Source organism: Malania oleifera, chromosome 13 (genome assembly GCF_029873635.1).
Source record: "Malania oleifera isolate guangnan ecotype guangnan chromosome 13, ASM2987363v1, whole genome shotgun sequence".
Classification (NCBI taxonomy): Eukaryota; Viridiplantae; Streptophyta; class Magnoliopsida; order Santalales; family Ximeniaceae; genus Malania; species Malania oleifera.
Window position 1 is genome coordinate 32,307,882 of NC_080429.1, and position 21,407 is coordinate 32,329,288.

At 34.8% G+C, this 21,407-nt stretch overlaps 1 protein-coding gene across 2 annotated transcripts; it reads right to left on the reverse strand.

The window, feature by feature from the left end:
• Positions 1 to 1,323: 1,323 nt before the first annotated feature.
• On the reverse strand, positions 1,324 to 20,383 carry LOC131146500 (uncharacterized). Of its 2 annotated transcripts, XM_058096134.1 has the most exons (4): positions 19,972 to 20,383; positions 19,772 to 19,851; positions 3,645 to 3,760; positions 1,324 to 2,160 (listed from the first exon to the last, which is right to left on the reverse strand). In XM_058096134.1, exon 4 carries the CDS (start codon positions 2,056 to 2,058, stop codon positions 1,477 to 1,479), a length of 582 nt encoding a protein of 193 aa, XP_057952117.1. In that variant the 5' UTR covers positions 2,059 to 2,160; positions 3,645 to 3,760; positions 19,772 to 19,851; positions 19,972 to 20,383; the 3' UTR covers positions 1,324 to 1,476. The 2 variants fall into 2 exon arrangements, with proteins under 2 accessions (XP_057952117.1, XP_057952116.1); XM_058096133.1 differs by lacking the exon at positions 3,645 to 3,760 and having other exon boundaries at positions 19,972 to 20,353.
• Positions 20,384 to 21,407: the final 1,024 nt, after the last annotated feature.

Below are 21,407 nucleotides of genomic sequence, written 5' to 3' on the forward strand. Positions count from 1 at the left end.
AAGTCAATTTGGAGCCCTATCAATCTCTTGAGGTTCTCAAGAACTTCTTGGGCATGGAAATTTTCAAAATCAATTTCGGAAATGATTAAACTATCATCTATTGTCTATATCGCATCTTATCCGGTTTAGGGAGGCACGTACTGATGTTATGGTTTGTCTTACTACAACTCGATACTCCATTGGTACTCCGATCTTTACATTTTTAAATGTAATTTCACGACATGTTGCAAGGCACTGACAATGATATGGTCGGTCTTAACACAAATTCTTATTCTTTATGTAAAATGGGTTAGGGGTGGAGCACTCAGGGTTGACACTTGTAACAATAAATGGAGCAAGACTACATGAGGTTCTGCTTCTTCACCCTCAAGAATATTCTCTTCAAATCATTCCTAAAGAAGAAGCTCATACCAAAGTGAATCGATGTGTAGTACAATTCATGTATTTTATGGTAAATAAATTGTTCCATACAAAGTGTCAATATTACACAGATTGGAAAGATTGGAATAAGAGAAGCATTCCCCCAATATGTCCCTCCGTTCTATACAGCTTTTCGAGCTAACAACAAATTACAAAGTACAAGATTTTTCATAACCTCATGTATCAATTTCATGAACATGATGCTGACATTTTCTAATTCATAGTATAAATTGACACATTTTTGTGTTTGATGTGATTATTATATTTTGTGTTTAATTTCTCGGCATTTCCAACTTAGTTATGATTGTATTTAACAGGACAAATTTATACAACTAGTGATTTATTTATATCTTACATCGAAACTCTAATTTATTTGAATACCAAATATTCATATATATATATAGTAGTACATTTGTAATGCAGCTTGGCCATCAAACAACATGCAGGCAGCCACCCAGACCAGAGTTCCTCCCAAAACACATTTCCACTAGTGGTGAGAAAATGGGTCAGTATTCATTAGTGATTTATTGGTTTAAATCGAATTCGTGACCCATTTATTGGATGAATCTAAACTGGGTTTACCTGTCTAACCAATAAACAAATTTTAATTTACATTTTTTGCAATATGAAACAAAATAATAAATTTAAAAAAAAAAAAAAAGTGACTAGCATTAGTTGAAATTTTTTATTAATGAATTTCCATTTATAGCCCATCAAGGCATTAACTAATTGTATAGATTCAAGTTTGTGTTTTATACAAAATTTATAAACAGATCAATTTGAATCCAAACCCATAATCTTCATCAACACTTGTACTCAGCTAATAGACCCATTTTGCCATCTCTAAATCAGTTTACCCAGTCAGAGTTCTAATACTAAAATAAATTTGAACGACATGATTCATTGCAAAAATAAAATCCCGACCTAATTATTCATTTATTGAGTGATGATAATGGCTATTGGCCCCTCATAAAATCCATTTTATAGCTAGGAAACCCATAATTCTTACAATGACAATCCTGTTAAACAGAACACTCACCCAAAAAAGAAAAGATTTTACTCCATTACTGCAATTCCACCAGCAGCCTTAATCTTCTCTATTACGTCATTAGCTTCCTCCTTGGTGATACCTTGTTTCACCAACACAGGAACCTTTTCAACCAGTTCTTTTGCCTCCTTCAATCCCAAGTTTGTAAAAGCCCTGACTTCTTTGATCACCTTGATTTTTGCCGATGCATCAAACTTCTCCAACTTCACATCAAATGCCGTTTTCTCTGCCTTCTTTTCCTCTACCTTTGTCCCAGCAGCTGCCCCTCCCTGCGCACCCATATCCATACCTTCTGTGGAGATCTGCTGCATCTTTGGATGCCTAAGCTTGTTGCTGAGCATGGGGCCAATTTGTAATCGCTCTTCCGGAAGAAGGGCAGCAATGCGCTCAGCAAGCTGAACGATTTTTTCAGATGGTGGGGGTTTTGGCCCATATGGATCATAGAAAGGGGGAAGCTTGTATCTTTTGGGTTTGGCCTTGGGATCTCTTGGAACAAAATCATGTTGGAATGAGCGAGATTGCACAGGCCCAGTTATTCGGGGAAGAGTAGGAAGAGCCCGAATGGTTCTGAGAAGCGCAATGAGTTTCATAATTATGTTGTTGGGTGGAAATGGTGTGCCAATAGATGAAAATGGTTTGAAAGAGGATATGTGCTTCAAACTACATAGAGGCAGACCAAAACTCTGTAGTACCTGAAACCAAAAGGTATCAAAGAAATAAGCAAAACCTTTAACTGGTTAGTAGAAGAGGAAAAAAATAAAAAACTGCTTTCTCATCAAGTGTTGAAAAGATAGGAGAATCAGAAACGAATGAAGCTCAAACTTCATGGCAAAATACAACAGCAAAATTAAGCACAAGAAAGAGAACAGATGGCTATAATTGTGGGACATGGGTGGAGGCACAGGGCAACCATATAGAACTCAACTACAACTTATAGCTCAGCTAACTCAGTTACCAAAAAAATCCAATAAAATGCAAAAGCAAAGACTAGAATCCAAAACTAGAAGCTCCTCTCTCTCTCATAGAACTCGATAACCATTCAATTTGTTATGACATTTCATTTAAAGGGCATCACTGTGCTCGCAATTTCAATTTTGCCCAACGGCATTTAGAAAAACATCCTGCTACAAATGGACTGTAAACAAACTAGAATTCAAGCACAACCAGGGAAAGGCTGTGCTGTTAAATGAAAAGGCTAATCATGCTTTGGTTTTATATTAAATGCATAATATAATTATGAATCCTAAAAATAGCAAAGTGCATTTTGCATAAATGATATTTCATTCAAAAACAGAAAATATCTTTTTTGAAATTTTTTTTTTTTTGGTGACATTTCATCAGAGCATTCTGGGACTAGAAAAAGGCATTTACTTTAGCAAGGGCAAATATCAATGACAAGTACACAGTACATATCCCAAAAAGCCTAGATTATCCATGCAAACCCAAATGAGAAAACAAAATAACAGAAACAAAAAACAGAACAACAATGAATGAGAATTTTTCAAACCTAAAAATATTGAAGAGAAACAACAGTAGAGGAGTTCAGAAAATATCAAAAATCAATGAACATAGCAAATCAGTCCTTGCCAAAAAATTAAAGGATGAGATAAACTAGAAGTCTTTGTGCCGCAACTCTAACTTAACAGAATGAAGTAATGAACATCATCTGAGGCCCATATCAGCATGCTTACATGCTCAATATAGCAAATGTCACTCGGATGTTTTCAAACGAGACCATTCAGGGCAGTGGAGTTCCAACCAAAAAATTTGAGATATTTGTCATATGGAGAGAATAAAAATAAGAGAATTATTTAATTAGTATCTTGGAATATTTGTCTTGACTCTCTCTCTCTCTCTCTCTCCATAAATAAAGCAAAATCATGGTTTAGCTGCAACCGGTTACAGTAAACCTCCAGAACCCCAGGTCCCCCATTATATAAAAGAACAATTTATACTTGATTTTTTTGTTCTCAATTCAAGTTATAAACTTATACACAGTTTCAAATAACGCTTTTAACACGTGGAACGTGTCAGCATTCTTTTAGCCTTTAATTAATATCAAGGAAAATATTATAAGAAAACCAAAGTTCAAGCAAACAGCAACAATTTATCCGCAGCTGAAATTTCACACAACCGATACAGAGTTCAAAACCAGAAACTTGTCCTCAAAACTTACCAAGTCTGAATAATCCTCCTAGTGGAGGTGAAGGGCACGCGAAGGGCAAATCTTTTGCAGTTGGAGTGACAGCGAGGGGGTTTGGAGATGGTTACAAGCAATGGAGTTCCTCAAACCTTTAAGAGAGCAAACAAAATGGTCATATTACAGTCAGTTAACAAATCAGACATAAAAGCATCCAAGCACTGACCATGGGGGGTGCCCCCGCAGGGGGGGGGGGGGGGTGGGGTTGTTGTTGGAGAGGAGAGAGATCTAAAAATGAAATAGAAATACAAAAATAAGGGGAACTACAATAGCCTGAAAGCGTAGAAGAAACAAGGGTGCGGGACTGCCCAGGGAGGAATTGCATGGGTTAGCTGGCAAGGGTTCTTCAGTGCAAGAGCCCACTCTCTATTCTGCTGGTTTTAGGGAAAAAAAAGGCATCTGTTGGCTTTCTGGACTCATGAACTTCTTTGGTTTTAAGCCATTGGGACTTTCATGCATAGCTTTTAAACTCAAACTAGCCACTAACCCAATAAAACCATTGGGCCTCAGATTTATCACGCCAGCAAGATGCAATATTTATCTGTGTGCAACTATTTTTATTATAGCAGTGGACACGCACTACATCTGTGCTGACTGTGCTCTACAGCTCAGTAACAGTTGCAGTGTGAACTCCAATGATCTTATTCAAGTAAATTTGTATTCTCTGCATTCTTCAATCTTCATTGCTGCGTATATTTTCTTTTTCTTAATGAATTTTCCATAAATTTTAAATATAATTATCAAATTTGTATTTTCAGCAATCTCCATAGCTGCTATGTTATAATTCCTACTGATGCACAGAAGGAAACTGAAAACAAAACAACTAACAGAACTAACAGAACAATTGTTGTGCATAGACATCAAGCTAAAAGGTTCTAAATCAAGAAGAAACACCCTTCCAAAAATGAAACTAACCCAAAGCATATATAGTTCAAACAACAACATACAGTCTGAAGATTGTGGCAGAAGAAATAATAATAGCCCATGGATGAAATAAAAAAGAATTTTTTTTTTTTTTATAGCAAAAGAAGATAACTTTATTAGAGAAATAAGAATGTAAAAGAAGGAGAACAAGAAATCCTCCAAAATAGAAGAAAGGAAAGAGAGAATATAAATAAAACAAAATTCAAACAATCGCACTAACAGAGCCAACCAATCCCGCTCAATATCCAAAAACCTCACTAAGCAACTAGCAGAAGCACACTAAAGCAAGGCTAAATAATGAATCTTCTCTCAAATAAAAAATTCATTCATCTTTTTTTCCATAAATATATGGGCATTTCTTTCAACCCATAAACCCCTCAGAACTGCAAAAACCACACACGTCCACAAAGCATGAGCATCCTTCCTTTTACCAAAGCCAGCAAAAGTGGCCAACAAATCCTCCACTGACTTTGGACAGCCAATTTTCCCCCAAAAGACCAAAAAGCTTACACCATATATTCCAAGCAAACAAGCAGTGCAAAAACAAATGAGTCACTGTTTCAGAACTATCACGACAAAGAAAACATATATCAGGAGAAAGTACCTTTGAAAATCTACTACTCTGCAACAGATTGTTGGAGTTTACCCTAGTAAGAACAACCAACCAAATAAAATCCTTGATCTTTAAGGGAACTCTTAACCTTCCAAATAATTCTATGAGCGGAAAAAAAATATTATCATATATCAACTAGTCCTAAAAATATTTGTAAAAATAAGCCCCAGAATAATCTAAAGGCCAAAAACACATATCCATCCCAAAGGAAGGACGAGAAGTCCCCAATAATATCAAGAAGGAAGACAACTCCTCCACCTCTCTATCATTAAGAGTTCTATGGAAATGGAAGTCCCAAGAAATGAATGACCTTCAGAAATCAAAAATAAGGAAATAGCCTCATTATGTCCTGAACTCAAATAATAAAGACAAGAAAAAGAATATAATAAAGCAGCATAACCCACCAGAAGTCTTCCCAAAAATGAATACAAGAACCATTACCCGAGACAAACTTAGTGTGAGGAAAAAGAAGGGGTAGACCGGAGAAGTACACCTCCACAGACTTTCTGAAGAACATCTAATTCCTAAATTAGCATCCCAACCATTCACATGCACACCATATTTACTTTGAATGACTCTTTCCATAGAGAGGACTCCTCTTAAGGGAAACGGCTATACCATTCAGCCGGAAAAGCAAAGTTTTTAGACACCAACTTACCAAGACTCAAAACCCTCCAACCTAGTCCTACAAACAAACAGTCTCCAAGTTATCTCACGATTTTTTTTTTGCTCAACTTTGACTTAAATTATGGGCCTAATTTCTTTTTATTTCAAATGAAATCTTGCATTATCTTCTCAATTTTACTGGCTACCCCAACCAGAATCCTTAAAACAGACAAGTAATAAAGAGGGATACTAGCAAGACAAGCCTGAATAAGAGTAATGCGACCCCCCAAAGAAAATAACGCACCTTTCCACCCATCCAAACACTTAGAGACTCTCTCCACCACTGGATCCCAAAAAACCATAGACCTAGGATTACCTCCCAATGGGACACCTAGATAAGACAAGGGCCAATCCAAAAGACCAGAACCGCTAACAAGACCAACTCCCTAGACCAGATGTCAAATTGATGGCTGCCATACCACTTCCCCAAATTCATTTTAAGCCCAGAAACCCTCTCAAAATTTTGAAGAAGAGTCAAGATATTCAAAAAAAAAATCTGTATGATCATGAATGAAAAACAAAGTATCATCAGCAAACTAAAGATGGATCTCTATCTTTTAGTCCTTTAACAACTAAACCCTTATCAAACTACCCTCTCCACCATTCTACTCAAAACATCAACAACCAAAATAAACAAAAAGGAGATAATGGATCCCCTTTTCTAACACCTCTCGACGATGCTTCAACCCAAGATTTAGGTTTTCAAATCACAATAACTGAGAAAAAAGCATTAGACAAGTAATCCCTCATCCAAATACTCCATCTCTACCCAAAACCTTTTCTAGCTAACACCTCATCCAATAACTTCCAGTTAACCTTATCATAAGCTTTTTCAAAATCCAATTTCTATTCTCCTTCTTCCTAAGAACCTCCCCTACAACCTCATTAGCAACCAAAATAGCATCCACAATCTGCCTATCCCCACACAAGCACTTTGCGCTTAGAAATAGCATCATCTAACACCACACTCAATCTATTAGCTAGTAATTTAGCAATGGTCTAATACTGTTATACACACTAGTCACAAAACTATTAGGCCTAAAATCAGCATTCTCAATAGATTTGTTCTAGGCACCAAAGTGATGAAAGTGGAATTAATGCTCTTGCTAAGAAATCCCATTATACAATAGAATTCATTAAATACCTTAACAAATCAACTTTAACCACGTCCCAACACTCTTGGAAAAGAAACCCAAATTAAACCCATCTGGACCTAAAGCTTTATCCCTTTCCATCCCAAACACAATTGCCTTAACTTCCTCCTCCTCAAAAGGCCTTTCCAACAAACTTACATGATCCCAAGAAATGGGATTCCAATCTAAACCCTCAATCATAGGCCTACAGAAGATTGGAAAATAAATTAGTAATCTCATTTGCAATCAAACGAGAATCAAAATAACCTCATCACCTCCCAAATTCAATCCCTAATCAAGTTTCTCCTAATCTTCCCATTAGCCAATCAGTGAAAAAATTTGTGTATTACAATCATCTTCTTTTGCCCACTTAAATTTAGTCTTTTTCCTCCAACCTCTTAATTCTACAAAAACATCAAATCCTCCAACTTATTCTTCAAGGAAACTCATTTACCCTCCTCACCATCCAATAAATTAATACCTTCCTCTTTTCTATCTAAAAAATCGAACTCTCCCAAAATGACAGCCTTCTTCATCCTTATATCCCCAAAAACCTGCCTATTTCATATTTTCAAAGTCTTCTTAAGACGTTTAAGTTTCCTCATTAACATAAAACCTTCCCAACTCCTCTCCAAATCAACACACCAAGAATCTCTCACCACAGAAAGAAAAGAATCGTGATCAAGCCACATATTCTCAAACCAAAAGGGAGAGGGACCCCACTTCAAGATTCCAACAAAACAGGAAAATGGTCAGACGCAGTTCTAGACATAACAGTTTGAGAAAGATTAGCAAACTCATCCTCCCAATATCTACAAAATAAAAATCTATCTAATCCACTGGGAACAGCCCTCTCCCCACCCACAGACCAAGAAAAACGAGCAATATCCATGGGAAAATCCCTCAAACCCACAATCCCTAATAAACCTACCAAAATACTGCATACTCAAAGAAAACCTACCTCCCCCTTTTTTCTCCTCAAGAAACCTGACAACATTAAAGTCAACACCTACAATCCATCTAGGGGACAAAAACCAAAAAATGCATACAACTCACCTCAAAAATAAAAAAGACCGAAAATTGGGTCTCGAAAAACCATAAACAGACATAACCCACCAATGACCTCTACCTTTAATATCTACCAAAACTGAAAGTGGAAAAACCCAACAAAACTATCAACTTTAGTAATAAACCGAGTACACCAAACAAGAAGAATGCCCCCAGATGAGCCCTGAAAAGAAATAAACTCCCAATCCTGACACCTGCCCTCCCAAATAATCTTTGACTACCCCCTCCCTCCCCACCCCCCCACCCCCAACCCCCAACATTTTCTGATTTAGTTTTACATTTTCTAATTTAGTTTCCCAATGTAAAACTAAATCAAGAGAATGCCTAATCAGCACTTCCCAAATCAGCCCCCTGTTCCTAACATACCATAGAACCCTAATATGCCAATTAATAAGCTTCATTATTTAGTCTCTTACCCCACCCCTTTTACCTCCTCCGTTAACCCAACCATAATTAAAAGAAGAAGCTAAGGGGCCGTTTAGTATCACTATAAAAAATTAGAGAAACAAAAATCAAAAATCGGAAATAGAAACTAAAAGCTAGAAACCAACAACTTGTTTGGTTAACATTTACAAAACTAATACAAATTTAAAACTTAATCAAAAAAATGCTCATTTTCATCTTTAAATTTTATAAAAATATGATTAAATAATAAAATTATAAATAATATATATTAAAAAATTACTATAATAAAAATAAATTTTAATAATAATTATTTTACTTAATTGTTCTACTTTCAAATTTTACTTTACAATAAAAATTTTATTGGACATGAAAATTAAAAAATAGTAAAATTATTTTGTAATTGGCTTTATTATTATTTTTAAAAATTTATGTATATTTTTCTCTTAATTATATTTAAATCTATACGATCATTTAATTTTTATTTTAAATTAAAAATGTATAAAATGAATAAATTAATCCAAAAAATATATTTCCGAATATTAAAATTTCTAACAGTTTTCCAAAACAATTGAAAACCATAAAATTTGGTTTAGCAAACAACTAAAACTGACAATAGAAACAAACAATTGACAACATAAACAAACACATTTTTATAATCTGTTTTTTTACTGTAGAAAAACAAAAATAGAAAACAAAAAACAAGAAAAAACAACAATACCGAACAAGCCCTAACTTATTGAATTTCTTTTGAACCTTCATTTTTTTTCCCTCTCATAAGTTCTAGGACTCACCCCCAACTTTATCTTATGGCCTAAAGGACTCACTAGCTTTAAACCCATATCCTCTAGGATTTTTTGCATATCTCTTTTGTCTCTCTCACCCCCCAAAGAACTAAAAGTAATGACATCTCCCTTGAAGGAATCCCCTCCCTAACATACAACATTATTAGAAAAATTAGAATGATTGGAAATGGGAAGGATACCTCTTTGCGAATACGAATTTTTATGATCCTCCAATGAAAGTGCATTCGCATTGTCAACACTTTCTCAATAGACATGGAATCTCCAGGAATATGAATAAGTTAACCTCAAGATAAAAAACAATAGCCAAAGAACCCTCTTCAACCAAATCTATTACATGATTCTTAGTGTTCCTCAAATGGTAAACACCAACTTGTGCTTCTTCATAGGACTATCTAACCTACCTTCCAACTGATCAGACCAAGGAACATATTCCAAACCAATTGGAGCAGTCAACTCATTTACAGGCACAATCGCAGACTTGGGAGTCAGAAATTCAGCCTAATTAATATCCCTATCAAATCCATTCTCAAACAACAATTGACCTAAAAGCAAGCCTTTTTCAAACTCACACATACTTCCCATTTCATCATCAAAATCAGAACCAAAAACCTCCAAAGAGTGCGACCCACCCCCAATATCAGACAACAAAGAAGAAAGAATCTTTTAATTGGAATACTCAATTCTGGCAATTTTTTTTAACATGCTTCACTTGAACATTGGAGAGCGACGCATGAACCTCCAGCTTCTGTCTCTTCAAACCACAAGGAGAATCAGAACCTATACTATGTATCCCAGAATAACATGCTTCACCTACCTTATTTTGCTGGACTTCGGCAATTACGTTAAGACCCACAGTGGACTTAATGATCCAGCTCAAAAACCTTAGCTGAAACCAAGCCTTCTTGATTTTTATTGGCTACAGCAACCAAACTGGACTGATCTAGGCCCAACTCCCTTATAATACCAAGACTCACATCTTCATCGGGATTAGCTTGTCTTTTCTTCTCAACCCATTTGCTTACTACTCTTCTCTTCGCAAGCCTGAAATCCTTAGGCTCATTTGAATTTAAACCATAACGGTTTAAATTTAAATTAGAAAAACCTCACCTACCAAATTTCGAAGAAGGTGCTGAAACCAGAAAATCCCTTCTATTCAGGCCAAGTAGTTTTGCATTATTTAAATTTAAATTTGAAGAACCCCACCTACCAAATCTTGAAGAAGATAAATAAGGGACAGCAACAATGCATATCTGCTCGAACCCTAGAGAGAGAGAAATTGAGCCCTGGAGGGACTGCATATCTAGAATGAAGTTGATTTAAGGGATATGTGGCCATCCAACAATGGGAGTTGCAGAGATGAAGATTGAAGAGCACAACTATGATTGTAGAGTTTTGAGAGAGTGCACACTTATGGAGTTTTTAGAGAGTGAGAGAGAGAAGGGTGTGTGATTTGATTGGGGCTCCAAGGGAAATTTCCCTCAAATAAAGTGTTTTTAGCAGGGAATTTTTAAGGGTAAAAATTAGGAATGGACTACTCATTCCTGTGAAGACCTCATGTATTTTACCATTCCTTAAATAAAAGGAATGCTCATTCCAAAGGAATCAGCATTCGAGTCATCTAGTGAGTAACCAAACAACAAATAGGAATAGTGACTGGAATCATGATTCCATTCCAGCCTTGAATAAATCAAACTGTGAGAAAAAAGCAACAGAAGGAAGGCCTTTGACTAAATATATATAGCCATCCATTTAATACAGTAACACGTAGTAGAACAGCAGCTGACTACTATCTTGTGCACGCACTAACCAGGAAAAAAAAGGGTGAAAATATTGATATCTGATAGTGCCATTCCCTTCCTCAATACTGCTGAATTTATTTATTAAAAAGAAAAACCATAATCTCAAGAAAGTAAATAACAAATAATAACATATCTAAAATTACAAATCATCGTCATGAAGCAAAAAGAAATATAAGAAGAGGCATTTGCCCTTGCTGCAACAGATTTCAGCTAGCCAAATTTTGGAATTTTAGAATTATACGCATATCCCCCATTGTGAATCAAATTATTTTGGTCTACTAAAGGAAGAAATCCTTAGGTGAAGTCCAGCTTATTTGCAAATGGACCCATTGCGAATCGTGCTAAAAGGAATGCATTTCTATGTCTGAGCTCAGTATCAAGACTGTTGATTTTCCACAAGTCTGGAATGAAGACAGTCAAGTCTTTGGTTCATCTGAGTACCTTGAGAAATGAGTTTATCGACCTTATGATCAATGGAAGATAAAGTTGAATTCTGAGATCTAGCATTTTGGGTTTGCCAGTTTAAGACTTGCTCAGCTTGTGAGGGTAGTTTCTTGGAACCATCTGGCTGGACTTCAGAGGTTTGAACAAAAGGTCTAGAATGAAGGTTTGATTCTGGATATGACCTGGGTTCCAATGGTGGAAAATGTTTATCATATGGGGATGCCATGAAACAAGGAATAGGTTGGGCTTGAGTCTTGCTAGGCACTGGGCTTTGATAAGGAACTGGATCAGTTTCTTCTAGAGGAAGAAATCCTTCTTCACAAAGAATCTCAAAGGCTCTTTCATAGATCCATAAGGGCTTAGGTTTAGGATCCGAACGTCGAATTCCTATCCATGAGTTATTTGGATCATCAGGCCTTTTGTGAGGAGGAAAAGGTTTGCAGGACGGTTGGGTTTCCTTTCGATGTGATATATGGCAATCACAATTAGGATCACACATCGAAAGATCAACATCCCAGATAAAGTGTCCTTCAATTTTGTCAGTGTAGATGGGAGATCCATCTGCTTTAACATTGTTTAAGGGAATATCTTCTTCCAAAGTGACCGGCTTTATCATCAAGGATTGGAAAACTGGAGGTGTGCTGGAGGAAGCACCGTCTTTTGGATCAAACACAGCTTTCACAGTTCCTTCTGGAAGTCCGAATCTGAAAGATGAATTGGTATGGAATGCTAGTGAAGTTGTTCATAGCTGGTAATCCATTCCAAAGGAATAAGCTGTTTTAATTCATCTCTGGGAATTTGTCTTGGTAACTTTAAGATTGTTGGCACTTCATCTTCTCTTTCAGCAGTAATAAGAATAGTGTTGTCAGACTATCCCGGAAGGGGAAGATCAACAGCATGATCTCGTAGTCTGTAGATGAGCTGGTGGTGAAGAGTAGCCATATAGGCAGAGGATATCTGAGGAGCAGCACTAGTGATTTGAAGTTGAACCTTTATACAATTCTTCAAATTTTTATCCCATAAAGGAATATTGAAGTTTGGGAAAAAGGTGAGACAGACACTTCCAGCTTGAAGTGTAGTGAGAGTAGTCCCAATAGCAGCATGCTCATTCTAAGTATAAGTGGTGTTGAAGAGAGTGATCCTTGCAGTAACGGGAAGTCCTTTTCTGCCATGCAGGGTGAGAAGAAGACGAACAGCACCGAAGTGAAGGTGAGTATAACCTTCTTTGATCCATTGGTTGATCAGGTCTTGGTCAAGCTCAAGGTCAATATATTGTTCTCTGGAAGAAGGTGGGATAAGACACTTATCAAGAGTTTTGGTCTGAACATATTCTTTGACATGAGGTCTATTATGGGCGATGAGAAGAGTATGGACTTGGTTGGCTAAGGATTTCTTTTTTCTAAAAATATTATAAGGATTAACAAGAGGAAGAGAGGTTTCCTGGATCTGAGCAGAATCAGGAATATAGGAGTATTCAACTGGATTGGCAATTTTGGAAGAGGTGGTTCTTTTGATGGATGGGAGGAAGAGAGATGGAAGAAGAAAGACGATTGGAATCTTGAGAGGGTGTATCCATTGTTTGCAAGTTTTCCCTATTGCTAATTGTACCTTGTTCTTCTAAATTCACTTCTATGATCTTAGGAGAATTTGCACAAACCTAATACAATTTTGTATTACATTTACTCCTATTCCACACAAATCTAAGTATCATACTTCTCCCAAACATAGGGTGATAGTAAATGTCAGACGTCCCAGCTTGGGAGTATATAGTCCGGAGGGGGGGGTGAATGGACTCTTTTGCGGAATTACAAACTTTCTCTGCAAAATAAAACACTTGGCAAGATGCAAGCAATTATATCACAATATATGAAATTTAAATCATATACAAGACAAATAATAAAGAGTATAGGGAGAAAAAATCAACACCGGTATTTTTACGTGATTCGGCACCAAACCTACATCCACGCCTTGAGACCAACTCAAGGACTCCACTATATGATCTCCTTCACCAGCAGAGAAGCCTTACAACTCGGGAACAAATCCCTACTCGCTCACCAAGAGCCTCTTCGGTTCACAAAGAACCTTCACTAAATGGTCCACAAAGAACCTTACAAGAAGATGATAGAAATTTAATATGATGCTCCTCAAATGAGCAAATATTAAATACAAAACAAACCTCACACTATCTCTCAAGTAATGAATCAAACACAATTAAAGAGCAAGAGAGAATGAGCACTTGTGAATGAAGAACAACAATGCAAAGTGCTAGGTGCTTAGGTTTTGGGGTAAAAAGATATTTTTCACTAAGAATAATCAAAAGCCTTCAAAACCATGTTGATCAAAGTTTAATAACTTGTATTTATAGCCCAAGAGCCAAGGGAGCCGTTAACTAGCCGTTAGGCGGAAGAAAAGATATTTTATTTGGTAAACTAGCCATTTTCCGCCCATTAGCATCATTCTGCCCGTTGGACTCGTCGATGAGCCCTTACTCTCGTCAACTAATCACACACTGCAACTCGTCAACGAATCCCCTGTGTTTGTCGACGAGGTCCCAGAATTAGAAAAAATCGTCAAATTTCTATCAAATTTTTTTTTTTTTTTTTTATCAAAATACTTTTTCTAATTCAGGGATCTCGTCGACAAACACAGGGGATTCGTCGACGAGTTGCAGTGTCTGATTAGTTGACGAGAGCAAGGGCTCGTCAACGAGTCCAACGGGCAGAATGATGCTAACGGGCGGAAAATGGCTAGTTTACCAAATAAAATATTTTTTCTTCCCCCTAACGGCTAGTTAACGGCTCCTTTAGCTCTTGGACTATAAATACAAGCTATTAGACTTGTATTAACATGGTTTTGAAGGCTTTTGATCATTCTTAGTGAAAAATATCTTTTTACACCAAAACCTAAGCACCTAACACTTTGCATTGTTGTTCTTCATTCACAAGTGCTCATTCTCTCTTGCTCTTTAATTGTGTTTGATTCATTACTTAAGAGATAGTGTGAGTTTTGCTTTGTATTTAATATTTGCTCATTTGAGGAGCATCATATTAAATTTCCATCATCTTCTTGTAAGGTTCTTTGTGGACCATTTGGTGAAGGTTCTTTGTGAACCGAAGAGGCTCTTGGTGAGCGAGTAGGGATTTGTTCCCGAGTTGTAAGGCTTCTCCGCCGGTGAAGGAGATCATATAGTGGAATCCTTGAGTTGGTCTCAAGATGTGGATGTAGGCTTGGTGCTGAACCACGTAAAAATACCGGTGTTGATTTTCTCTCCCTAAGCTCTTTATTATTTGTCTTGTGTATGATTTAAATTACATATATTGTGATATAATTGCTCGCATCTTGCCAAGTGTTTTATTTTGTAGAGAAAGTTTGTAATTCCGCAAAAGAGTCCATTCACCCCCCCCCCCCTCTCTGGACTATATACTCCCGAGCTGGGATGTCTAACATTTACTATCACCCTATGTTTGGGAGAAGTATTATACTTAGATTTGTGTGGATTAGGAGTAAATGTAATACATAATTGTATTAGGTTTGTGCAAATTCTCCTAAATTCAAATCCAAAGCCTGAAACTCGCACTCTCAAACACGATATCAAGGTATAGAAAAAAAATACAATAAGAAAGTATCATTCTTCTCCCACAATTGTGAGATGCTCAAAACTCTTTCCTAACCCAAAAAATGAATTTCAATAAGAGGAAAACCAAAGTGAGCCCCTTTTATAATTCACTATCTCTTGAACTTACTCTCATGCTCTACTCTATCCACATAATTATGAAACTTATTCCTTATATAGACCTAACATGTATATAATATTCGACCACACAATAAATAACATGTCACAATTGTGAAGACAATTTGTCCATGAAGTTAGTACATGACTTTTTAAAAATACTCTTACATGCTTGAGAAGTAAAGTTGTATAAATCCTACTAGGAGTCCTCAATTCAAAGAAGAAAACACCAAGCTACAAAGTCAACATGCACATTTTGGAAAGATATATCTCCGTTTACCAAAACTAATTAATAAGCCTTTAAAACAAGTTTAGCATGGAAACTAAACATTTATGTCACAACTTCCTACACCCTTATTTTTATTTTTATTATTTATTTTATTTTATTTTCTTATATTAGTTAGGTCTCACCACATGGGCAGAACCAACCAAACACCTACAAACAGAGGCATTACTTGAAAAGTTAAAACCATACTAGAGCTCTTCAAAAAACAATTTTCTACAAACTAAGATTAAACTTCTTTTTGCTTAACAACTAAAAAAAAGTTTACAATTGAAATTCTTCTTCCTTTGACACATTATCAAATGGCTATGCATATTGATGTATAGCACCATTCCTAGGGTTGTAGTTGAGTCGAGCTGAATTATGTCGAGTTTAATAGTTTAAATTTGATTTATTTAATAAATGAATTTAAAATGAAACTCAAGTTGGATTTATTAATTAAAAGAGTTTAACTCATCATTGATCATGTTCAACCCATTTATTAATCAAGTTTAGAATAAGTTTATGTAAGAGAGAGAGAGAGAGAGAGAGCTTAAATTTTTGCTACATGACCATATGTAAAAGAAGTTGACTTGCAAGCTAGTTAAAAAGAGTTAGATTACGAGTTTAGGAAGTCAAATATCATTTGCCTCAATCTTGGCTTATTTATATTTTGAGCTTAAAATGTGAGCTTGAGTTTGGTCCATTCACCTTAACAAATTAACAAACTCGAATGAGCAATTCTTGAGTCAAGCAATAAGTAACTTAGATGGGATTTGACTAATTTGTAGCCCATCAATAGGGTTGTGCAATGGGTTGGTAGGGTAAGTTCGATCAATTAACTGAATTCATCAAAAAATTTAAGTTAAATATATCCCTTAAATGAACCAAACAGAACTAAGGATATAACCAAACTCTTACCCGACCAAATTTTATTTCAGTCAATTCAGTCAACTGAAATTAACCGAAATCATGATACATTTCAACTTTACATATATATATATGTGTGTGTGTGTATATATATATATATATATATATATATATATATATATATTTGCTTCTTTAAAATATATTTATAATTTATATCTTTATATATATACACATTTGGTCGGTTAATTTAGTTAACCAAAAAAAATTCTCTTAAACCAAAATGATAACCAAACACCAAAAAATTTTAAAAATTAAACTAAAACAACCAAAATTAAAATCTTAGCCAAACCAATTTGACTAAATCTAATCAGTTCAGTCACGAATTCAGTTTTCACCGAATACTACTCGACCCTACCTATTGATACTATACATGTTGAGATTTTAACATGTAATAAGCATAAAGACTTTATTGAAAGTGGCTTCATGACTTAACGTACATTGATGTAATGTTATTATGGGACAAAATCTTAACACACCCAATGTTGATACTATACACAACAAAGGAGTCAAGGCCCAAAACAATCACTCTCCTAGTGTGCTAAAAAAAGCTTGTAACCATGCACTAAACAAAAATCATTGCTTTCGAGGTTTAATTTTCCAAAAAAAAATTACCAAATTGTGAAATCAAGCTTCTACATCATTAGTCCTTGGATCATATGCAATCCAAAGAATGGATCAAAGGTTGATATTGTAACCAACGAAAAATCACAAAGGAGTCACTATTTCTATTACCCAATAATTTGAATAATAGTTTCTGAATTATTGTCTTGATTTTGGTTGTGAAACTTATGCATATAATTAAGGTAACATAAAATTGGTAATTGTTTCTTAATTCCTAAAGGCTTTGTCCAGATCAAACATTTTGTTTGAAAAAAAATAAGAAAAGAAAATAAGAAGGGAATATATTTTTATTCTATTTTCTCTATATATCAAATATTATAAGTAAAAATTAAATGAAAAAATCTCTAGAATGATTAAAAAGTAGAGAAAATTTTGCTCTTTAATTTGCTACATGTTTTAAATTTTTGCCCACCTTTCTAAAATGTAAATAGGAAAAATAAGAAAAGAAAATAAGTAGGAAATCTATTTTTATTGTATTTTCTCTATATATCGAATATTATAATTAAAATTAAATGAAAAATTCTCTAGAATGATTAAAAATTAGAGAAAATAAAATTTTAATCATATGTAAAATAAAAAGTTTGCTCTTTAATTTTGCTACATGTTTAAAATTTTCCCACTTTTCTAAAATGTAAGTATGAAAACACATTTTTTCATACTTTTCTTTATTTTTTCATAATATTTTCTAATTAAGTTCTAAATTAACAAATCCTAATTGTATTCTACACATTAACAAGAATTCCATACAAGCAAAAAAAAAATAATTGAGAGGAATCTACAATCTATTGACATCAGATTTAAAATACTACAATCATAGAATTAACATTAATACAATTAACCAACAGATGCATGTTATGCATAGGCATTGTTGCCAATAATATCGGTTTGATCTCGTGGTACTTTAAGAGTGCCTTGATTGGGTTCATGTGGTAATGGAGGTGATGGTGGTGACAATGAATATGGTGTTTAGGTTGCACATGGTGATGCCGGTGGCAACAGTGCTTTGCTTCAATGTTTTCTCTCTATTCCTATTAGACCTGGCAAAGCGGATCGGGTTAGATAATCCATGGTAGATAAGGCAGATTATCGGGTGAAGAAATTATAATCCATATTGGATTAGGCAGATTCGGGTCGAATAATTCATGCCGGATGGGCGGATAATCTGCCATTCTCAAATATAATTTTATTAATAATTTATTTTGTGTCATAATAATTTAAGTTGTATAAGACAACTTGCAATTAGTTTGTGTATTAACTTTTCTAGGAACTATATCAATCATTCAATCGTTTATACTAATTAACAACTCCAGATTCATGTAAGTAAAACTATAAGTATTAAAACATAATAAATTAGTCCCAATCCAACTCAAAATAGAAACTTAAACCATGTGACTCGTGTGAGTCTCTCTAAAATCTAAACATTACAACTGTTCTTAAAGCATGCGAGTTTCTTTAAACACAACTATTTTCAAATAGTGAGAATTTCTCAAAATAGACATTCCCAATTTTCCATATTAAAAATAGCATATTATCATTCCATATTCAATGTTATGATGCATTCTTATTTACATTACTATGATAACATCTTTTAATTTTTTTAAACTATCAAATTCTTATATTATGATTTTATATCCTTAAAATAGACATTGATTGAATGAAAGGTAACCTTAATTCTTAAAAACTATCTCATTATCTCTTGCTCTACCAACAAAGTAGCCAACCAATGCTCAAATTACATATCTCAAATTGCACTAACCTTTTTTTTTTTTCAAATTCACAACAATTAAAATCATAAGTTCCAAACTCATACTCTTAATCACGATTGAATGTTCTCCCGACATATTTGCCTTTTTTCAAATAAGTTGTAGAATGTGATTCTTTTTTTTTTTTCTAACTCTCGTTGAATAAAGGGCAAGGCTCAATTGTAATGGAAGAAAGAAGAGTTATGAGCGACTTAAAAGAGCTGTACCAATTGAAAATATTGTTATGTACAATATATTAAATAATAATAATTGAAAAAGTAGATGGATTCTATGAAGATAAAATAAAATAATAAGAAAATAATTTTTTTTCATTGTATTTTCTCTCTATATTAATACTATTAAAAATAAAGATTACTCAAATAAGATTAAAAACTAAGATAAATTTTAAAACGAGAAATTTGTTCAAAATTTTATTCTATATTCCTTAAATTTCTCAGTGATTAAATATGAAAAAAGTAGAATCTTCCATATTTTCTTTCATTTTTAAATTTTTTTTCCTAGTTCAAAATAGAACCATACTATACAGCTAATTCCTATTCTACACAGTTTCATAACCAAACATAAAAAAAGTAAAATCTTTTGACTTTTCCTTTTTTTGTCCAAATAATTTCCAATTTCAAAACATAATTTTACAATTTTTTTACAATAACTTAACTCCAAACACATGTTTGGAACCATAAAGTTTGGATGTCAGATTTATATTTTTAGTGTGAAATTATATTGAATACCATCTAAGTACAAAGCTCCAAATCAACTACCTCAAATACAACTTAAGACAAAATTTTTATGGGCTGATTGGTATTATAGTCAAAAATTACAGAAACGAAATCAAAAATAGAAATTAAAAATCAGAAAAAGAAAAATAAAAAAATCAAAAACCAACAAACGACTCAGAAGTCAGAACTCAGAAGACAAATTTCCCCAAAAGTGAGAGAGTTGAACCTGGTTTCATGGTTCGTGAAGCTGAAGCAGCGAGCGAGTGATGGGCGGCAGTCGTCGACGACGACAACGAAAGTGAAACCCTAAACGAAAGTGAATGAGAAGTGAGAACGCAGAGAATGAGATAAGATTCAGAAAATTCAGATTTCAGACTGTAGAGTGCTGTCTGTGCAGTGTAGTGTGTACACAGAGTAAGAGTGTACACTGTAACGACGAGCGACTCGAGCGAGAAAGCGATCGGCGAACAGCGAACTGGCGAAGGTACGGCAACACTGCGAGGCGAGGGTTGTCACAGACTCACAAGGCTCCGCGAGCAAGCGATGGGCAGCAATCGACGACGGCGACGAAAAATGAAAGTATGAAACATAAACGAAAGTGAACGGGAACTGGGAAGTGAGAACGCAGGGAATGAGAGAAGAATCAAAAGATTCAGAAGAGTGAGACGCGGTCACGAGGGTGCTGTGTGCTGCCGGTGGCCTGTGCTGAGAATCTGGGCCGGGGGGTGTGGGCTGTGTGGCCGCGTGCGCATGGGCACTGGGCAGTTGACAGCGAATTGGACGTGGGTAAGTGGGTTGGGGGGCTTGCTGGGCTTTATGTGTTAATCATATAATGGTTAAGCGGATTGGCATATATCCGCCGCATAAATCCGACCAGACCGTTAAGGCGGCGAATATAAAATGAAAAATTATATTTGAGTCACTTAATAAAAGTTTTGATTATAATCGATTAAATCGGATCGAATGTGATTCGGATTAATGGATTTTTGTCTATTTTGGTAAGTCTAATTTCTACTATTAAACTAGATAACTTCCAAATTATGATAATTAAAGAAAAGTTATATGATCTCTTTCTCTGTATATAATATGGATTCTAAGTTATCATTATTCGAAAGAAAAGAATTGATCTTAAGAATCGGAGGCATTTTATTTCAATTTTCTTATTTTTTTTATTTTTTATTTTTTCATTTCAATTCGTTGTTAGACATGTAACTATTTTAGGATAGATTTTGTCTCTCTATATAAAAGAGCATTCTCTTCTAAAATCATTTTCATAACTCATCAAATACCAACTTTAGCGGCAATTTAGTCTTTTTAATAGGTAGCCTAATTGACGAGTGTTTCAACATAAACTTGAGACAAGTTAATAAGCACAACTAGTCCAGTGCAATTTAATTTAACCCAAAGCAATCTTGTGAACCTTATCAATGAACTAAACTCAACCTAACAACATAAGATTATTTAACTCAACATCATTTAATTTGATTATTGCCTTTGAGAGGCCATTCATCCCAATTCACTTTACAAGATGCATAGGGATCTAGTTTAGTCAAAGTGTCGCTCACATTATCATGTATGCTTTTGCTTAACTAACGCAAGCAGAGAGAGAGAGAGAGAGAGAGAGAGAGAGGAGAGTTGCAACGCACACATGCAACTAAAGAGTGCAACAGGATGTAAAAGTCTTCAATCCAATGCAAGAACCCAACACAAGAAAAATCTTTCTAACACCGATGTTGTACAATTATTACGTGACAATATCTTAACAGCCATAACATTAATGCTCTACATAACAAAGGAGTCAAGGTCCAAAATAATCTTCTTAGTGTGTTAAAAAAATAAGCTTCCAACCATTAAACCAATAT